The sequence below is a fragment of the Cupressus sempervirens genome, chromosome 3 (assembly GCF_028749045.1).
Source record: "Cupressus sempervirens isolate cs-2001-9-10 chromosome 3, ASM2874904v1, whole genome shotgun sequence".
Taxonomy (NCBI): domain Eukaryota; kingdom Viridiplantae; phylum Streptophyta; class Pinopsida; order Cupressales; family Cupressaceae; genus Cupressus; species Cupressus sempervirens.
This window is the reverse complement of record NC_143120.1, coordinates 388,136,788-388,156,421: the sequence shown is the minus strand read 5'-3', so window position 1 is coordinate 388,156,421 and position 19,634 is coordinate 388,136,788. Positions and strand designations below refer to the sequence as shown.

Here is a 19,634-nt window from a genome sequence, read left to right as displayed (position 1 = left end):
TTTTGACAATACTTCCAGCTCTTCGATGTGTTTCCTGCAAGGAAATTCTCCGCAATTAAATCATATTATCATAACAAGATATGACTAATCATAACAGCTAGCTGCCTTTTCAATTCCATGAATTCGTGATAAATAATCAACTAGCATGTTATCTTCACATGAATTTATAATGACTAACCATCTTATCATTTCACAGGATTATAACCAATTTAATTGTCAACTGACTTCATGTGAACCTCAATAGCTATATTTTAAATTAGGTCAAAATTTGGGATGTAACAGATAATATGAGTTTGGCGTGAAATAAATCGAATTCTCCTCCACATTCGCCCTCTTCAATCTTCACATTATGAGAAGATTCATGTGCAATATATTCATATGAAATCTCCAAAACTTGGAGCTTTGGATCTCTTCAATAAATAGTTTGCCTCTATTTGTAGCTCGTGTTGGCAATGGGCCAACGTCCCTCACAGGGTTTGCAACATTGCTTAACCCCTCCTGTGCATTCTATAAGTCTAGTGGTTGTATCAAGCATTGATGTGTTGATCTTTTGGTGCAATGGCAACCACACTTGTAACAAGTGGTATAAGAGCTTGGTCTCAGGTTTGAATTCATGCAAGTTGCAGCAAGTCGCGTTGGGAACAAGATTCTTGGCAGTGTGCCAATGTCCCTCATGGGATTCGCAACATGGCCTAACTACCTCCTATAGATTATATAAGTCTGGTAGTTGTATTGGGCATTGATAGGTCGATTTGGTGCAACGGCAACCACACCTGTAACAGCTTGATCAGATATCCATCTCCCTCATAATGCTATAAACATAGATCTTACAAATATCATAGTCACAACCTCTTACGGATTTATTTTCTTAATGGCAATAAATTTTTGTCTACGCATAGAACAGCAAGAACATTCACCAACAAATGCAAGAAAAGAGAGAGCAATGGTCACCAATTGCCAGCAATCACTTCTCTTGCCAATCATTACCCAAAATCCAACTTGCTGTGCTCCAATACCATGTAAGGAAATTTGAGGAAGGCAAAGAGAAGCTGTAATAATTAAAAGCAAGAGAATATATCTTTCACAGTTCTAAATCAGATACATCACACCTTTATAGGATTCTCATATTCTATTTTATATGTAACTTCCAAACAACTTTCCTATAAATAATGAGTTGTCTTTAATAACTCAACACATACTATTACTCTGATAACCTATTTAGCAAACTACAAAAAATAGTGATTTAATGCATACAATGATGCAATGTTCCTAAAAATTTTAATCTCTAAGATATCTACAAGAGCTCTCTCACACACTCAGCTTTGTTCTTTTGCCTATAACAGTGTATTCAACCAATGATCTCTAATTATAGTTTAGACATTCAACTCCAATCCTTCTTACATTACCTCTATCGGCAATCACATATGTTAAATAGACTAGAACAGTCATATGAAGAATATCTAAAGCTTCCAAAAACCAATTAGAAGAAAAATTTAGAGCATTGCTCAGGGCTATCTGATCTGTGATGAAAATGCCACTTTTCAACAGTCATAAATCTTTTGTTTTTGCATGAAAGCGCCTTGGTGATCAGAAAATGGTCACCTGTGGAAAACTAGTAGATATTTTTCTATTAAATCTAATATAGTCAAAATGCAGATCAGTCGATCAGTTGACAAAGTATTACAAACTTATGTAAAACATATAATATCTGATGTCAACAACAAAATGGCACTTTTCAAAATTCATGAATCTAGTGTTTTTGCATGAAACCACCTTGGTTATTAGAAAATTGTCATCTATGTAAAACTAGTAGTTTTAGTTCTATTATTATATAAAATATAGAAAAAAACGCAGATCTGTTGATCAGTTCACAAAGTATTACAAACTTATGTAAAACATATAGTATCTAATGTCAACAACATACCAAATCCTGTCCTACACAACTATTAGCAAAAAGATAGAACATAATACAAAATGATATATCTTGTAACTCCAAAGCCAAAATACATAAGTTTGTGGCATTGTGGCATATTGTTTCCGATCTGCCTGTCTTCAGTGCTTTCCACAAACCACGCAATCTGCACTGATGGCCCTCAAGATGTAATGTCCCCTTTTTAGCATTCATAGCATGATGTTGTCGTTAGCCTATTTTCCCACGGTCCCGTAGACTAACCAGGACATTAAAAGGACTTAGAGGCCATTTGGCCTAGATAGTTTCAGTTGCAGGTCTTTCTAATGGGTTCTGAGGGAACTTTGGGCATACTTACTATTTATAGTAAGTCATCTTGGACATGGTCAGACATCCAGTGGCAGCGGTATGTCGATGGTAATTGTTTAAAATCGACAAGAAGACTTGTTTATCATTAATAAGATTTGTTATGCATTGATAAAGCTATTTTATAAAGTTAAATTTAAATATTTAACTTTATTAATGCATAGACTATAGTTTGTGGGAAATATTTAAATTAAAAGAGTCCCCTTTATTTTATAACACATTGGAGACATAAGTTACATAAAGGGAGTTATGTTTTATCCCACATTGAGAAAACGAAGGATGGAGCTCTTGTGAGAACACTATAAAAGAAATGGAAGAGCTTCTTTTATGCATGGTTGGAAATATCAAAGAAATTGGAGAATTTTCTGGAGGTTATGTCTCAATAGTTTGAAGGACGAAATCCCTTCAAGCTGAAAATCTTGATGCCATTGAAAGATATGGTCTTGAGATTCAACAGGGTAGCAATCCGAAAAGGTAGAAACAAAAAAGCAGTCCGAAAAAGCGTAACCGAAAAAGCAGGCGGAAAAAGCGGAATCAAAAAAGCAAGCGGAAAAAGCGGAACTGAAAAAGCAGGCGGAAAAAGCGGAATCGAAAAAGCAAGCGGAAAAAGCGGAACCGAAAAAGCAGTTCGAAAAAGTAAAGCAGAAGGGGCAGCATTGAAGGAAAATTATTACAGCCATCTACAACCAGGTTCCCTTGTTAGTATTGTTTTTTTTAGGGTATTATAAGTTTCAGCTGTAAGTGTGCATTATACCAACATTGTCATTTTGGTAATCCATGTAAATACCAAAGTCTTGGCCATATTTCATGAGCATTGTATTAGAAATTTGATTGCAATCAAAAAGATAATAGTTGCTGGTGTCATTTAAGCAATTCAATCTCATTATTTATCAGCTAGACAGTTTGCATACCAACTGTTTGCAAAAATGCCAGTTGGCTGTAGGTGTTCTTTTCTCATGCTTAGATCATAATATATGCACTGAATATTGTCAAAATTAGGAGCACACTCATGTTAGGTCATTGTGTAGTTCATTGTAATCTTCTATCACTAGATTCTCATTGATGCAAATTGGAAAAAAGTCATTTAAAGCAAGCTGAAAAACTATATCAGTCATATGTCTCTTGCATGTGAATTGTTTGACAAAATTCTTTGAGCCTTCAATCAGCATCTTTGAGAGCAGATTTAAGGAGGGTTATTACAGTGGCATCAAAGCTTGCTTGCAAAGTGTTTGACGAAATGTCAAACAACTGAAGTATAAAGATTTTTGGTGTTTGAAGAAGTTATAACCTATTGGGGTCATTATACAAGACAATTTTGCACAACAAACTCTGCCATTAGGATTTCTTGTGTCATTGCAATAGGAACCGGTGCTTCGGCTTCAATAGTAATCTTTGGGTCTGCTGTTGGGTTTGGATGCACACCCGCTGTAGTTCTTGCCTCCCTCCTTTGCTCTTCCGCCTCAGCCATGAAATTGGAGAGACAAATTTCAAAAGTTCTTTCCTCGGAGAACCTAGACCGTGTGAACCCATGTGAGATCTCCCAAGAGATGGCCCTAATAGTGCCATCATACAAGAGCTTTTTGGACTTTTCCCTTGACACCTTCATAGTGATGGTGACCTACCATACAACATCATGGGTTATAAGTCAGCTTAGAGACTCAGTAAGCACTCTTTCACGGCCACTAAAAATATCATTATTCCTATATTTCCAAATGAACCATTAAGTTTCACTAGACAGGCTATAGAAAAGACCAAAAGACGTTAGTATCTTTCTTAAGGTTAGAGACAGCCCACAATGATCTCTCAAGCACATATATTTCTAATAACAAAGATTCCAAACTTTCCTGGCAAAGAGGCAATCAAAAAAATGTATTGCCCAGTCGCGCACAACCTACAGACAGAGAAAACATTAGCATCCCCATCAGGTCTTTGGATAGGCAGTTCACACAAAAGAAGGCTCCAAATGAAATATTTTTTCTTTGGTTCAATGTCTCTGGTCCATACATTGCTGAGGGTAATCTGCCAAAAGGAAGGATCTACCATGCCCAGCAGTTGAAAAGGTGGAGCATGATATCATTATTATCTGCAAGTTGGTCATAAATTGTTTAAACTTTAACATTAGGCAAGGAAGAACCATCTGGCCAGCAAAAGAGAGTGAAACTATCTTCATTAATAACATAGGTTTTGGGTAGGGAAAGTAGTACTCAAGCCTCCCCAAGCACCATGAATGTCCTCCATAGAGTTTGGGGGCCATCAAATTTAGTGCATACTTCATTCCAATACAGAAACTACCCTCCTTTTTATAATATCAAACAGAGTCTTAATTCCTCTTTCAAACCAAATCTTGGCCGAGCGCCCTTGAAGGAGTGCACGCAGCTTGTCTCTATGCTTTAAGTTTCTTCTAACACAGTCCCAAACTTTCGAAATTGATGAAAAGACAATAGACCCAGCCAGTTTGATATGAAAGTTCGCAACAATGAGGTTACTGATTGGGAGTCCTTCCCAATGAAGCCTTTGTTTAGGAACAAAATTAGAAATGTTATATATACTAGTATCTTACAAAGTTCAGCACCTTGCAATGCTCTGAAGATCCATGTGGCTGCAAACCAGGTTGGAGGGTGACAATTCCAACCAAGCATAGTAGATTGGGATAGAGAAATCTTGCTCCTAGAAGCTTCAGAGAAAAACTCCATTTTAGTCGTCAAAGCAGCTAGCATGGGTTCAAGTGTAACCAGTATAGCTGCATAATCAACAAATTGTGAATTAAACAGGTCTTCCATATTAGGGAGAGCTATGTCTTTGACCTTAGGAGATCAGAGCTTGTCTCTCAAAAGCTAATGCTTAGGATCAGAAACTATGACAAATATGGTAGGTGCAAGTGGACAACCCTGTCTTATGGATCTAGTAAAACTCTCCAATCTGAGTCCATTAACATCCACCATTAACTTAGGGTTCATTTGGTTCATGGAATTGTAGAAGTCGAATTTTCTACAAATCAAGGTTTTGCAAATCTTGATTCCTATTTTTGGGATTTGACTTTAACTGTTTGTTTCACTTGGAAGATGAGTGGGCAGATACATTTTTATGCGTTTTGTTCTTCAAATTGGAAATGGAATTTGAACAAACAAAAGAAGACTGGATTGACAAAGTAGGGGAAATTGCATTGGACTTGGCTTGCAAAGGGGATCTCTCTGCAATCTCTGCCTGCCAAACATGCCATGAGAGCGGACAAGTCGTTCAAAATCCTTGTGCTTCGAATAGAATCTCTTGTAATTCATTCAACACTGTCACCAAAGTTAATCTCATGGGTGCTTTTATTTCAGGCAACTTGCTAGATGGATGTATTGCTAGATAAAAAATAATCTCTAATGATGTATTTTACTTATCATTTCTATATGAAATCCAGAAGGCAGTGGCACTAAGCAGAACCAGCAGACATATCCTCCATACAATGAAGTTAATGAACAACTGAAGACTAGAACCAAAGAACCATTTATAATTCCCAAAGCAGATCCAGATGGGTAGATATGATTGTCCATGACTCCAATACCATACACTATGTCTTTCAAATTACCCAATTCAGTGTTCGCTACACTTCCATTATCATTTCAGCAGCTCCCTTTGTCATCTATCCAGTATCAACAGAATCTGATGCACAAACAGTTTCTGTTGGGACCCTCCTCATTTGATTCAGACTATTGTTTATTAGCTTTCAACAATCTGCAACAGCAACAAATGTTCCTTCGAGGAGATTCCACTATGGTTCAGCAACCATTGAATTTTGTTCATCACGAATCAGTTCTTGATCAAGCATGTAGCAATATTGGGGCACCTGAATCTTGCTCTGATTCTTGCAATCCCTCAATACTTCAATTATGCACATGGATGCCAAAAAAAAGTCATACATCCTCCACACTTATACACCCGGACGTAAAAAAAGATTCCATTTTCAATTTCATCTACTCCCTAAAAAGTGTAACCGGGTTTTAAATTTCAATTCCTGGTCCAGAGAGGGAAGTATGATAACTTGGTTTTGAGGCAAAATTAGAAGTCAAGTATTCTAATTCTATTTAGCCAATTTAAAACAAAGCAAAAAATTTCAAATCCAGATTATGAAAAAGGCAATTCCCATCATCTTCCATGAACCAAACAGAACCTTAGCATTCTACATCAGGGTTTTAACCATGAGGCAATATTGGTTAGGAACTTCAAGGACCTCAAGCATCAAGGAGATAAAATTCCATTCAATAAGATCATAGGCTTTTTCAAAATCAATCAACAGCATAGATACAGATTGCCTTGACTCTTTTTCCCAGTTCAATACGTCTCAACAAGTAAGAAGGTTTTCTGGGATATATCTCCCCTTCACAAAACCAGTTTGTGTAGGATCTACAACTTTTGGGAGAACTCTCTCCAATCTTTTGGCCGGTATGTTTGCAAGAATCTTATAGGGTCCAATAAAAAGAGTTATAAGTCTCCAATTTTAATGCAACACGTCACCACTACTGTTTTTTTCACTAAACACCCCTTCTCTTATGTTTCTTTATAAACTGCAAGCAATTCTTCCCCAATCCAAGCTATGTTCTTTATCTAAAATTCAACTCGTAGCCCATTGGACCCTGGGGTTTTATCATTGCTGATAGCAAGGATAGCCTTATTAATTTCCTCTACAGTAAGCTCCTTACTCGTCTGAATCTTCTTTATTAATCTTCATTGAGACAACACTTTTGATATTATTCCTCGCTACTTTTTTATTGTACTCATTGTCCTCCGAGTAAAGATGTTACTGTAATATTGGTTGAATGCATTCAGGATATCTATTTGGTCTATGAGACCCTTGTCACCTTCCGAGACAGAGTTAATAATTTATTTTGCTTCCTTACTTTTGAGAATTTAGATAAAGAGCTTAGAGGTCTCATCTCCATGCTCTAGACAGTACATTTTGGCCCTTGCTTTGAGCCCGGTCATTCTAACATTATACACAGCATTTTGGCATCGAAAAGGACTCTTTAGGTTTAATATTAGCTGGTTCTGTTTGTATACACTCCTCTGCCCTGATAATCTCATTATGCAAATTTGTTCCCAGCCTCCTTAAATCTTAGCTTTTCTCCTCCCTACTGGCTGAAAAAGGCCCCACCAACTCCTGACATTTTGATTACATCTCTCCCTAAAATTTTGGAATACTTGAGTGCCTTTATTAAAAGATCTAATGATATTTACATCTTGTAGGACATCTTCAAGTAATAAGTTAATGTTTAAAGCAACAAAATCCCTCTTTCTACATGGCTCAACAGGGGCAATGACAGTCTGCATCGGGTGATGATTGTTAAGAGTGTAAGATATAACCATAATAGCACTTTCACTGGCTTCATTTTAAATTGCATTGTATCCTAACTAGCATAGAAACTACCCAATCTACTATAATTCATTTTAGCTCATTGTTGAAAGTTACACCATGTATACCGAATGCTAGACTTTGTTCTTCTTGATAATTACAAGATATTTTTCCATAGCAAGTCAAATTGTGATATTGTTATCAGGATTGTATTGTGTAATTTTCGAGTCAAGTTCATTGACCCATGTTTCATGAGCAGTGGTTCACATGAATCCATCTCTCATGAGAACGACTGGAACACTGAGCACTCATTGGATGTAGGCGATGCTCACAGAGGTGAAGCATCGAGACTTCCTGGGAGGTCACCCCTCCCTATACTACTCCAGCTCAAGTGCGCTTAACTATAGAGTTTCCACCATGATTAAACCCACTCTGCTTGTAACCCCATTTGCAAAACCTTCACCAACTGTTGTGCCTTATGAACCATTCATTAGAAATTCCTTTAAGCTCATCACTTGACAATTAGGCGATACTTTTCCACAGCAAGTCAAATTATGATATTGCTATCAAGATTTAACTATGCAGTTTTCAAGTCAAACTCATTGACCCATATTTCATGAGTAGTGCTTCACATGAACCCATTCGTTCTTCTTTCTAGCCATTGGGTCAAACAATTTGAGTTTGTTGATAAATTTGTTCCATTAGAATCTCTCCTCTCCTCTCCAATTAAACTTGAATTCTGCTACTTAATCTGAGGGGTTATCAATCATATCAAACTCTCCCCCAAATATCAATGTGTGCTCCTACAAGAGCGCTACCCGTTTCCAAAGCTCAATTCTTTTTTGTAGTCAATAGATGCATATATGGGACAGATCCCTATCTCCTTGTCCTTGATCTTCATCATAACCCAACCCCTCTTACAGGGAGGGCATCACCACCTAAGAACATGTTTGGTCCACTTGTAACTAATTAATATTGCTGCTCCTCCCTTACCTTTTTCATGACTTGTGTAAAAGTATATTGCATCCTTCTATATGCAGTTCAAGCTAATGTCACATGTAAACCGAACTTCTTTCTACTCTTGCAAGAGGAGAATATCTATATTCATATGTGACCTTAAGAATCTCTTAACAAATTTTTTCTTTAGGGATTCTAACTCTTACAATTCCATGAGATGCAGTTCAATTCCATTAAAGGGTTAAAGTTCAAGGTCCATTGGTGCCCTAATCGATTCGTAACACTTGTGCTATTTTCCTTTTGAGCCTCTTAACATAGACTGGCAATAGACCCAGTGGGTCTAACTCTTTTCTTTTTTAATACAAAGATATTCTTTGCAACCAATAACGTGGACCTATCTGTTTTACCCCTCTTTTCCCTTTTAAGTTTAGAGCTATCCTTGGTTTTTATTGTTCCACTCTCCCCTGTGGCATCATGCACTAATTCTCCATTAGGTTTGCTTCTCTATGGCATAATGGCCCAATTGATATCATTATTAAATTCCAACTTAAAGTCATCCTCAGGCCCCTTAGAAACAAGGTACTCCAATATCAAGGATAATCTCACATTTTTTTGCTAGGAGGTCGCGATCCCCTCATCATCTTGATTGTAGCTAGTAGAGGGAGAAGTTAATCCCCCGTGTATTTTCTTCTTGTAGTTGTTTAAGAGAGTTGGAGAACATGTTAGTACCCCTAAAGATATTCTTATTATCACAGCACTGAGAATTGGGGTTCTAGATCAGCTCATCAAACTGGGATTTAGAATTCATCTCTGATAGGGGTATTAGTAAGATCCTGCACTTCTTGAGAGCCAGACGAATTTCTAGCATCTTTTTATGTTTTTCATCTAAGAGTAAAAAGTGGGCATCAATTCTTATCCTGCTGTCGGATAAGCTTTTGATCTTATCCAACACAAATTGTTGAGCATTATGAGTTTTGTGCTTTGGGGTGTTAGCAAGAGTCATTGGTCCTTGATCACCCATTATATCTTAGGCAAGCAGGGGAATGGGAGGAGCGGCATTGAACTAAAAAGAAGTTTTGATGGCTTGGTGGAGATTGTTACGTTCCTTAATAATGGGTACATTAGACTTAGACCTAGAAGATCAAAAGAGGGCTCAACTTGGCAAGACCCGAATCTAGGATTAAGTTTAAGTAGAGGATAGGAATATGGAGTTTTCATTCAAGCCAACACATCATGAACTTAGGCTTAATGAATAAAATATCATCAGAAGAGTGATTACTGTGTTTTCCTCCATTTATAGATGAAACCTTCTCTGGACCTTAAGTGACTTCAGACTTGGTGTGCACTAAATCATTTTGCTTATTCATTTCCTTAAACATTTTCCCACGATTCTCTACTAGTTCAACTGAGGCTTAGGTAATAACTCCTACAGAATTATTTTCTATTAAAATGAAAGCTCTCAACTAACTTTGTAGTAAATGTGGCTCAGAGCAAGTGAGGTGAACATCACCTTCACACAAGCCGAGCGACCACTCACTCATTCTGAGTCAACCTTATCTAGACCTTAAGTGACTTCAGATCTAGTGCCCACCAAATCCTTTTGTTTATTCTCTAACATTTCTTTAAACATTTTCCCACGATTCTCTACTAGTTCAACCGAGGATTAGGGAATAACTCCTAGGGAATTATTTTCTATTGAAATGAAAGCTCTCAACTAACTCCGTAGTAAATGCGGCTCAGAGAAAGTGACATGAATGTTGCCTTCACACAAGCTAAGCGACCACTCACTCATTCTAAGTCAGCCTTTACTTGGTCGAATAATTCAGAACCTCAGTTGTAGAGCACCAAATAAAGTTTCCCTCCTTACTCTTGGATTATAAAACCAGTAGTTTCACACAAAAGCTAATAATAAGAAAAATTTCCCAAGTTTACAAACTGTGATACTTGAGAACTACTTCATGTGTCTTCTGGTCTATGTTCCACTTCTCTAGTGAAGTCAATTGATCGTTTTAGAAATGATAGCATCAATAAACCATTTTATCAGTAAAAGAAAATCCTGTGACCTATAACGAAGACCATATTCTAGATCAGTTTCCATGATCTATGAAGACCACATATTTTACATTTAATGAAAAGGAATATCTTTCAATTAACTGCTATACAACCAACAACAGAGAAGTTGCAGAACTTACAAAAAAAAAAGCTTAGAAATGGAAATAAGTGACCCTGCAATAGATTCCATATCAAGTAAAAGCTGAAACAAGAGTGTCTTTGTGCAAGATCAGGCTTCTCAAACAACAATCTAATATATTTGACCCAACTATTTTGTCACTAATTATCCTATAAACACTATAAACATAGAAACAAAACGGGACAATGCTGCAAAGGAAGAGCAGAACCATCAAAGGCTGTATCTGGTACACGGCATACAGCTTCTTTAATATCACTTGCAATGGTCATCTGAATTAATCAAAAAGAGAGAATATTAATACCTAGAATAGGAATATTCATTAAGAAGGAAATGAATACAAGAAAAAATAAACAAATTAACAAATCCAATGTCAAGTACAACCTGTGAGTATTTTTTATAGCTCTCAGTAGTATCAGGAAAGTCAGTCTCTATTATCTGCAATAGCAGACGTAAGATGAATATGGCATCAAAGCTTGACACAAGAAACCTATAATATAACAACAATAATAATCATAGCAGTACAAGCCATACGACATTGACAAGAAGCAAACGAATAAATAAAACAAACACCATATATGCACAAAATTAACACGTGGAAAAAGTATACCGTAGATAATTCTAAATCCAATCATATATGTCTTTAAAAAGACTATTCAAAATCTACTTAACTCATCCCTTCATCTCATCCAATATACAACGCCTTTTTCTCTAGTTCACAACAAAAATGCTTGAATTTCTCAATGTGAAATTCTCAATTAGATGATTCCACTAAAAATAACCTAGTCTCTTATCACAAACAAAAACTTATAGTTACTTATTAAGATCTTCCTACTTTTAGCATATTAAAAAAAAATCATCAATCATGAGTAACCTAAAAGGATGCATCCACATGGCCTCATCAAGGAGATTAGCTAGGGAGAAGTAGGACGGCCCAAAAGAAAAGTTTATTAGCATCAATAAATTCCAATACATCCAATAGAAATCTCAAGGGGTCGACAAAAATGCAAGATTCAATACTATAAAACTAGTACATACACAAAGATGGGAATTCTATACAAACCATAATTACAATACTCAGACCCAACTTAGACTTGGCAAGGACTAAGACTATGAAGTAAAAATAAATATGAACTATAAAGATTTTTTTTTAACAATGTATTGCCCTTCAATAAATCAACTTCAAAGACATAATAAGCTTAAGCATTAGAGGCTACTCTGATCAAATACACAAGCATACATTGATCAAGTGAGTTAAAATGCAGGACAACACTATTGAATGCCAGTAATTCCCTATTGGACATTAGGAAGTGCGGTAGAACCATAGAAGCATCTCAATACGAGGTAAATGATAAACTAGGCATTGAACAACCCTAAGCAATGTAAATTTCCACTGAGGAGATATATATACTCTGTGTACCATACTGCAGATCTAGAATAAGGAAGAAGAGAACAATATTAAATTCAGTTCCACAATTTGGGATCCCAGCTAAGTAAACAAGGGAATCAAAAGTATCAATCCGAAGAAGAGCATCCAACACCCGACTCTTCTACTTGGATTCATAATTGAACAGTCTTAACGAAAGCTAGCCTTCTTAAGGAAATTCAGTAATAAGTAATGAGAGTCCTCAAAAAAAGGGAAGAAAAATTGTTATATCAGATTGGTATTTAGAAATATTTTACAATCAGTAGTGCATCCAATTGGCGTATAATCAATCAGTACATCAACAAGAATTATATATATTGTTCTCCCATCATAAGGCATCATTTATATTTACATTGAATAGCTATTTGAGTAATACATTGATATTAAGATAAACTCCATAGTTCATATAAATAAGGGTCACAGAGCTTGAATAAGTCATAAACATATCAACCTTCTGGATCAGGAATTCATTACAATTGGAGTTATAAGAACATTGTCTTGAAATTACCAAGCAATCTAACAGGGTACATTACAGTATGCATGAGTGAGGTATATCTGTGAAATAGTACTAGTCATTACATAGATCCATTGGATCTAACCCCTTCTTTTTTTACACTTTTCACGACTCGAGGTAGTGAGGACACAAAATAGATGGATTGCCACCATCGAAGCCAACTGAATATCAGCCAGTCATTCAGGCAATAACTGGCCCCATTTTTATTTATTTTTTCTTTATATACATGCATGCCTGCTTTGAATTTAAGATTATGAATTGCTTGCTAGCTAGTTTCACGACTTGTGTGGAACAAAAGAATAATTTGATGAATAGAAGTATTACATTTTGAGAGAAAAGATTTGCGAAGTGTAACTTCTATTTTTCTATCTTCTCCTCATTAAAAGTAATAATTCGGATTTTCATGTAGTAATTTCAAAGTTATTGCATTTGATACTAGAAGCACATGATGTAGAAATACACCAACTGATTTGACATGACTATCACTCTACTTGGATTGAGTCAAGGGTGAAATTTTGGTAACAGGTACTATGATCCAAAAGAGAGATGGATAGAGTGTGTGATCAGATGAAATGGATCTGATGAAGATCGAAATTACCAAACCAAAATCTGAATGGTTTGTAGAATATATGGCTAGGTACATTGTATGATTACAGTGATTAGATGTGTCTAAGTGTTGGTGTCATTCGAAATTTCAGTCTAGCTTTTCATATGATCATGGTCATATTATTTGTAAGAACATCAACCGGTTCTAATCTCAATTCTAATAGTTTGAAATTTTGTCAAACACTTATCATGCAAGCTCTAATACCACTGTAAGATCCCCAACCGGTTCTAACTTCAATTATAGTGGTTTGGAATTTTGTCAAACACTTTCATGCAAGCTCTAATAACACTATAAGAACCCTAACCAGTCCTAACTTCACTTCTAGTGGTTTGACATTTTGTTGAACACTTATCATGCAAGCTCTGATACCACTATAACAACCCTGACAGGTTATCCAGCCTCTAACTTGCATTTATTTGTGTTTTTGAATTTTTGGTTTTGATCTGCAATTTTTAAGAAAAATCAAACCTTTTTTCAGGCAAAATATAATACTATTGCAAATACAAAATATTCTGAAGATGAAATAGACCTGCAATTATTCTTATTTAGCATAATATGTAAATATCTGCAATGCTTTTCATTAGCCATTCATAACCGGAGGTCCTCGAGCTTTTATTATAAAATCTCAAAATGTATGGCAGCAATGTATGAACCTATAGATAACAACTAGCAATGAACATTTAATGCTAGTAATGATTACAATAGCTACCACAATCGATTTTGGGAACTCTTTGAAAAACTGCACATGAACCCTTGCACCTTTCATTTGAAATTGCAAAACACTATAGCAATTTACTATTCACAAATTACTATAGTGTGGGTATTGTATTGTCACTGTAGCGCAAGATTAAAACTTGCAATCTGCTTTTTATTGGCTTCCAATGATTATCCACAAGCCTCAAATCAATAAGCATCAAATATATGCACAAACCCTTGATATTTCTTTCACAAAATCTGCATAATGAAGACCTCTGAATGAAACCTCCCTCAAGCAATAATTCAGTTGATCTTTCACAGCCTCAAAACTACAATCACAATGAAGAATTGTTGTCCTTCAATGATGAAAATATCAAAAACCCTAGGTTTCTTCACCCAATTCCCAAGAACTTCCATCAACAAAGCAAACAGACAATAGCATAATCTATGTCACAAGGTTCGGCGAATTTCATTCATGAAATTCGAAATCTTGCGAATTTTAAAAAACCCCAAAAAATTCGTTTTTGTTCGCCAAAAATTCGTACGGACTGGTCACCGCAACAAATTGATCTGTTGTTAATGATGGCTCTGGTTCTATCGTTGCCACCTAGAGGCTTCCGCTGCTGTTCCGATAGAGGCTTCCGCTCCTGACCTGCGACTCTGAATGTGGTGGACACACCTTTTTTTTAAATTAGATTTTTTATAAACTTTATTTTTCAGGGTTGTTTATAATGATATAATTTATAATATTTCATTTATTTTGTATTAAATATTTTTGATTGGAATTTCTTGTTTGCGTTAATTATGAATTATAATTTAATTAGTATGAATGCCAACATTAATTCATAATTATAATTTTGCTCTAAAATTTAAATTCATTCATAATTAATTCATAATTATAATTTTGCCAATATTAATTCATAATTAATTCATAATTCATAATTCATAATTCAAATTCATAATTATATAATTATAATTTTAATATAATTCATAATTATAATTATGAATTATGAATTATGAATTAATTATAATATTAATTCATAATTCATAATTATAATTTTGTCCTAATAAACTTTAATTTTAATTATGAATTATTATAATTTTGCCCTAATAATTAAATATTATTATAATTTAATTAGTATGAATGCCAACATTAATTCATAATTTTGCCCTAATAATTAAATATTTGTGATTGCAATTTCTTGTGTGCGTTGTGGTTTATATTTATATTCTTGTATACATGTAATGATTTCTAATCTATTTAGCTATGTTTAATTATTTTAATAATTTAGAAGATATATTATTTATATTTTAAAATAAATAAATTATACAAAGGCGAATTTAATGTCGAATTTTTTTCGAACTTTTTACCTTGTCGAACTTCATCCGAATTTTATAGTTCCCGAATTCGAACTCGAACTCGAACCTTGTGACTTAGAGCATAATAATTTGATTTCTCTCCTTGGTTTTTTATAATATTTCCACAATGAATCTTTACTCACAAGTCACTTTAATGACTTAATTTATTTTGCTTTTATTTCATTTAAAGTTATAAAACTTATATAACTTTTGTGTGCCTTTTCATACTTTGACTTAGGCACCATTTAAAATAAAATAACTCACTTAAAGAACTACTTGATGGATCATGACCCCATTGTCATTTTAGATGATCATTAAAGTAACTTTTGTTTTTGACTAGTCATCAGGTGTCCTGCTAAATTTAGCAAACCTCTTAACAGACTTACTATAAATAGTAAGCCCTAAGAAAGACTCCAAACAAATGTAGCAAGAAACTACAACTGATGACATTGTATTGTACCATGATTGCCTCCAATAGCCACTACCAAACATAGTAATTGTCAGGATAATTGGCATACTATAAATAGTTAGTCCCTCAAATTAAACCAAATTAAAAGCTAATGTGCCTAGACCTAGCCAGTAATCGCTCTACACTCTAGATCTCCCAAAAAAGAAGGTGCAATGAACCAATGTGCACTATATCCATATGACTAACCCACAAGGGTCATGGTGTTGGACTAATCCCACAGTCATTGGGTCGATTAAAAAAGGGAACATTATAGTCGTCCCTCCCCAAAGATTGATTGTCCCCAAGCAATCTCCGAGAAAAAATTAACATCATAATCCACCCAAACCCTAAGAGTAAAACTGTGTAATGTCCTTGCAATGCACAACCAAATCCTGTAACATAAACACCGAATAACTGACATCAATAAGAGAATCATTGGAAACTAATTGTAGGCATTGCGAGAGTAAACAACTCATCAGAACAAAACCCAACTATAGTGCCAACTCTATGACCACCAGAGTCCCAATATAACTGACACTCACATCTAGCTATAGCTGAGAGATAGTAATAGCCATAAAAGCTAGTAACCACCATCTCCAACTCTATCAAACAGTCTTGGATGTGTTACCATTGCAAGTAATAAAACTTGCAATTGTTGACCCCATCTACAAAAGTTGGTGCTAGCCCATCCGGCAGCAGATGGTATAAACTTGAAGGCAATCCACACTAATGCATCATCAAATCCTCTATGTGTGGATCAAAAAAGTAGTGATGAGTCCTTCTCCCCATGCAGTCATGATAATAGACTCCCACCTCAGCAAAACACTAACAGTCATAGCTTTGAATGTAACCCCTCTCATCTAGCTCATCACCAACATTTACAATGTTTGTAACCAAGGGAAAGCGTCGTATAACATGTTCTCTGACGCCCTCGACAGATGCATTCATCCCAACCGTATCATCTACATATGTAACTGTGATAAGTGTAGCCACATCTTCAACCTGCTCACAACTATAGCTCACAGATATAAGACCATCACCAACTGCCACTATAGGAAGTTGTATTGAATTTGTTGTCAAGGAAGAATATTCTCATATTAACTCCACAGTGACCTCATCCAACTAAAGTTGTGAATCCTGAGGAGATAACTCGGTGCTCCCCAATATCTCTCAAGTCACCTTAAGCTCATCTACCTCAATCTGTTTTCTCCTCAACGTATCATAACAAGTGCCACTCCACTCAAGAAAATAGTCTATGTTAGCTAATAACAAAAAATTGTTTTGTTTCATTATTTTGATTGTTTCTCAAAGTGTATGAAACTCAGTGAAGGAAAAACTACAATAATAGTGCTCATCTATCACAAGAGTGCTTCAACCATAGGTGGCTAACATTTGGCAAGCAATGTCAAGTGTTTATTGGTTGTGGCAATCTAACTACCATTCACCTAAACTTGCCCAACCACCTAATGTCTCTAGAATTCATGGCACTCATGCAAGCTCTCAAAATCAAAATATGCACTATGAAAGGACGTATCCACAATGCTCATCTTGTGATCAACATCATGTGTGCTACATTAGCGCACACATCATCAAATGAGGTAGTTTTGCTAAGCACCTCAACAAATGACTCATCTGATAAGGTAGACGATGTTGTTTTGACAATCTCTTTGCACCCTTTTGCTTCCCATGTAATTGTAAGTCCCTATAGGTCACAGTCTTGAGACATATAACCAATAGATGAATTCTTTGAATCATTTTCCAAGATCTGATTTATCAAATGATATTTGTTGTGACCTACATCTACATCACATATCTTATCTCTAACACCCAAAACCTCAGTGCCTTCATGTGGCAACTGCAATGTCCTCGTCATAAAATAAATATATTTAATTAAACCTTGTTAATGGATCAATTGATTTAATATATCTCAGACCTATTTTAATTTAATTGTTTCCATAGGTAGGTGTGGTCGTCGGCTATCTTTTTACACCCTCAGAAGGTTTACCCAATGGGTATTTAAGCATGACATGTAGGTAGTTGTTAGGTATGTGATTTTGATTATATTTATTTATAATGAGAATTCTCGTTGGGATTCTCTATTGTTCGTCATTTCGGAAGTGAAAGATCTTCCCTACTTGGCTTGTTCGGTTGTGGTGGGATTTAGCCCTCACCCTATTCCGTTGCATGTAGTACTTCGCTTGTATCTGGCAAATAGAAGCACCGTCTTGCGGGAAATATTAATTAAAGGTTATGTGTGTTCAATCTTCATTCTTGTTTGGTGTTATCTAATAAATTAGGATTTATAAGTCTATGTATTGCATGATTGAGCATTTCCCATCCGTCCACCATCCATCGGCTTCCTCCTTCCTACCGTACAGACGACGACTCTGCCTCATTCCGTACTCCACCTCATCCCTGCATAGACTCCCCTCGTACATCTCCTAGCACAACCATATGGCTAGCACACCTAACTACATGGCCTTTCCTTACCACTACCGCACAACCTTCATACCATACGGCCCAACACCACCATACATCCTTTATACCATATGGCCATCAAGTTTGTCTATCAAACACACAGGACCAATGGGTAGCTAGCTATCAGGCACACGAGACCAATGGGTGACTGGCTATCAGGCACACAAGACCAACAGGTAATTGGCTATCAGGCACATAGGACCAAAGGTAATTGGCTATCAAGCACACGAGACCAACGGGTAACCGGCTACCAGGTGCACGGGACCAAAGGTTAACTGGTTATCAGGCACATGAGACCAACAGGTGACTGGCTATCAGTCACACAGGACAAACATGTAACTGCTATCAGGCACACAGGACGAACGGAACAGTCAAGCGTTCTGTAACTGGCTATCAGGCACACGGGATGAACAGAACATTACAGTGGTATCAGAGCCTTTGACTCTGCTAGCTTGTGGAAGTGAATGACAGTTTATACTCGAAAGAGAAGGTGAAATAACCTTATTGGTAGAATGGTAGATCATCAGGATCCTATGGCAAAACTCATGAATCTTTTAAGAGAGCTCAGCAGAAACCAAATGCAAATCAATGAAACCCAAAAGTTGATGCAGGAAACACTACAAAAATTATCCAAGGGAAAGGCAACAGGAGAACAAAATGGGCATAGCAACGACTCAATTTCGGGAAGGGCAAATTTTCAACCCTCTTGCTCTCAACCCTCGATACCCATCTTCCTTCCCAGGATGGAAGCACCATCTTCCTCGAGCCCACCTTTCAGGAAATGCAAGAAAAACTTCAGGAAGATTGGAGAAATGCGAATATGGAAGTGTTGGGTAAAACTGAGGTTCACTGGGATAGCCTTTTATGGATATAATTGAATCGAAATTACCCTTACAAATGTCAATCCGGGATTCGTAAACTCGTGAGAGATATAACGGCTATTTGCTCAAGGGGTGAAAGTAATAAATCAAGGGTTATGAATGTAAATTACTGCTTAATAAATTAAACTACCACACATTCACTGCAAATGAACACAAAGCAATTAAGAATCAAATTACTACAAATGAACTTTTAAACACAAAGCAATTAAAAGTCAAACACACCGCACATCTGCTGCAAAATGAGTTTTAAGATTCAAATAATACTTTTTTATAAATGGATTAAATTCATCTAAAGTTCACACCTTTTAACAATTAAACAATGTATTTATTAACACACCTATAAGTAATTAATCACACTCTTTTAGATAATTAATCTCAATGAATGCTTATTGCGAAAGTTGTTGTCTGATTGGAGGTTGGTTTAATTAAGGATTATAATCTGCTCAACTGCAACAGGAAGTATGGTAGCA

General features: G+C 35.9%; 1 protein-coding gene across 4 annotated transcripts in view; it reads right to left on the bottom strand.

Moving 5' to 3' along the window:
• LOC149566639 (actin-related protein 4-like) overlaps window positions 1–19,634 on the bottom strand; it is a 233,136-nt gene that overhangs the window by 100,530 nt on the left and 112,972 nt on the right. For all 4 annotated transcript variants that reach the window (XR_016362264.1, XM_089819941.1, XM_089819942.1 and 1 more), the window contains exons 12-13: window positions 11,140–11,193; window positions 10,967–11,027 (exon numbers count right to left, since the gene is read on the bottom strand). Coding sequence is in view for 3 of the 4 variants with exons in the window: in XM_089819941.1 (XP_089676067.1) it covers window positions 10,967–11,027; window positions 11,140–11,193 (115 nt within the window). In the remaining variant the exon portion in view is untranslated. The remainder of the gene's footprint in view (window positions 1–10,966; window positions 11,028–11,139; window positions 11,194–19,634) is intronic.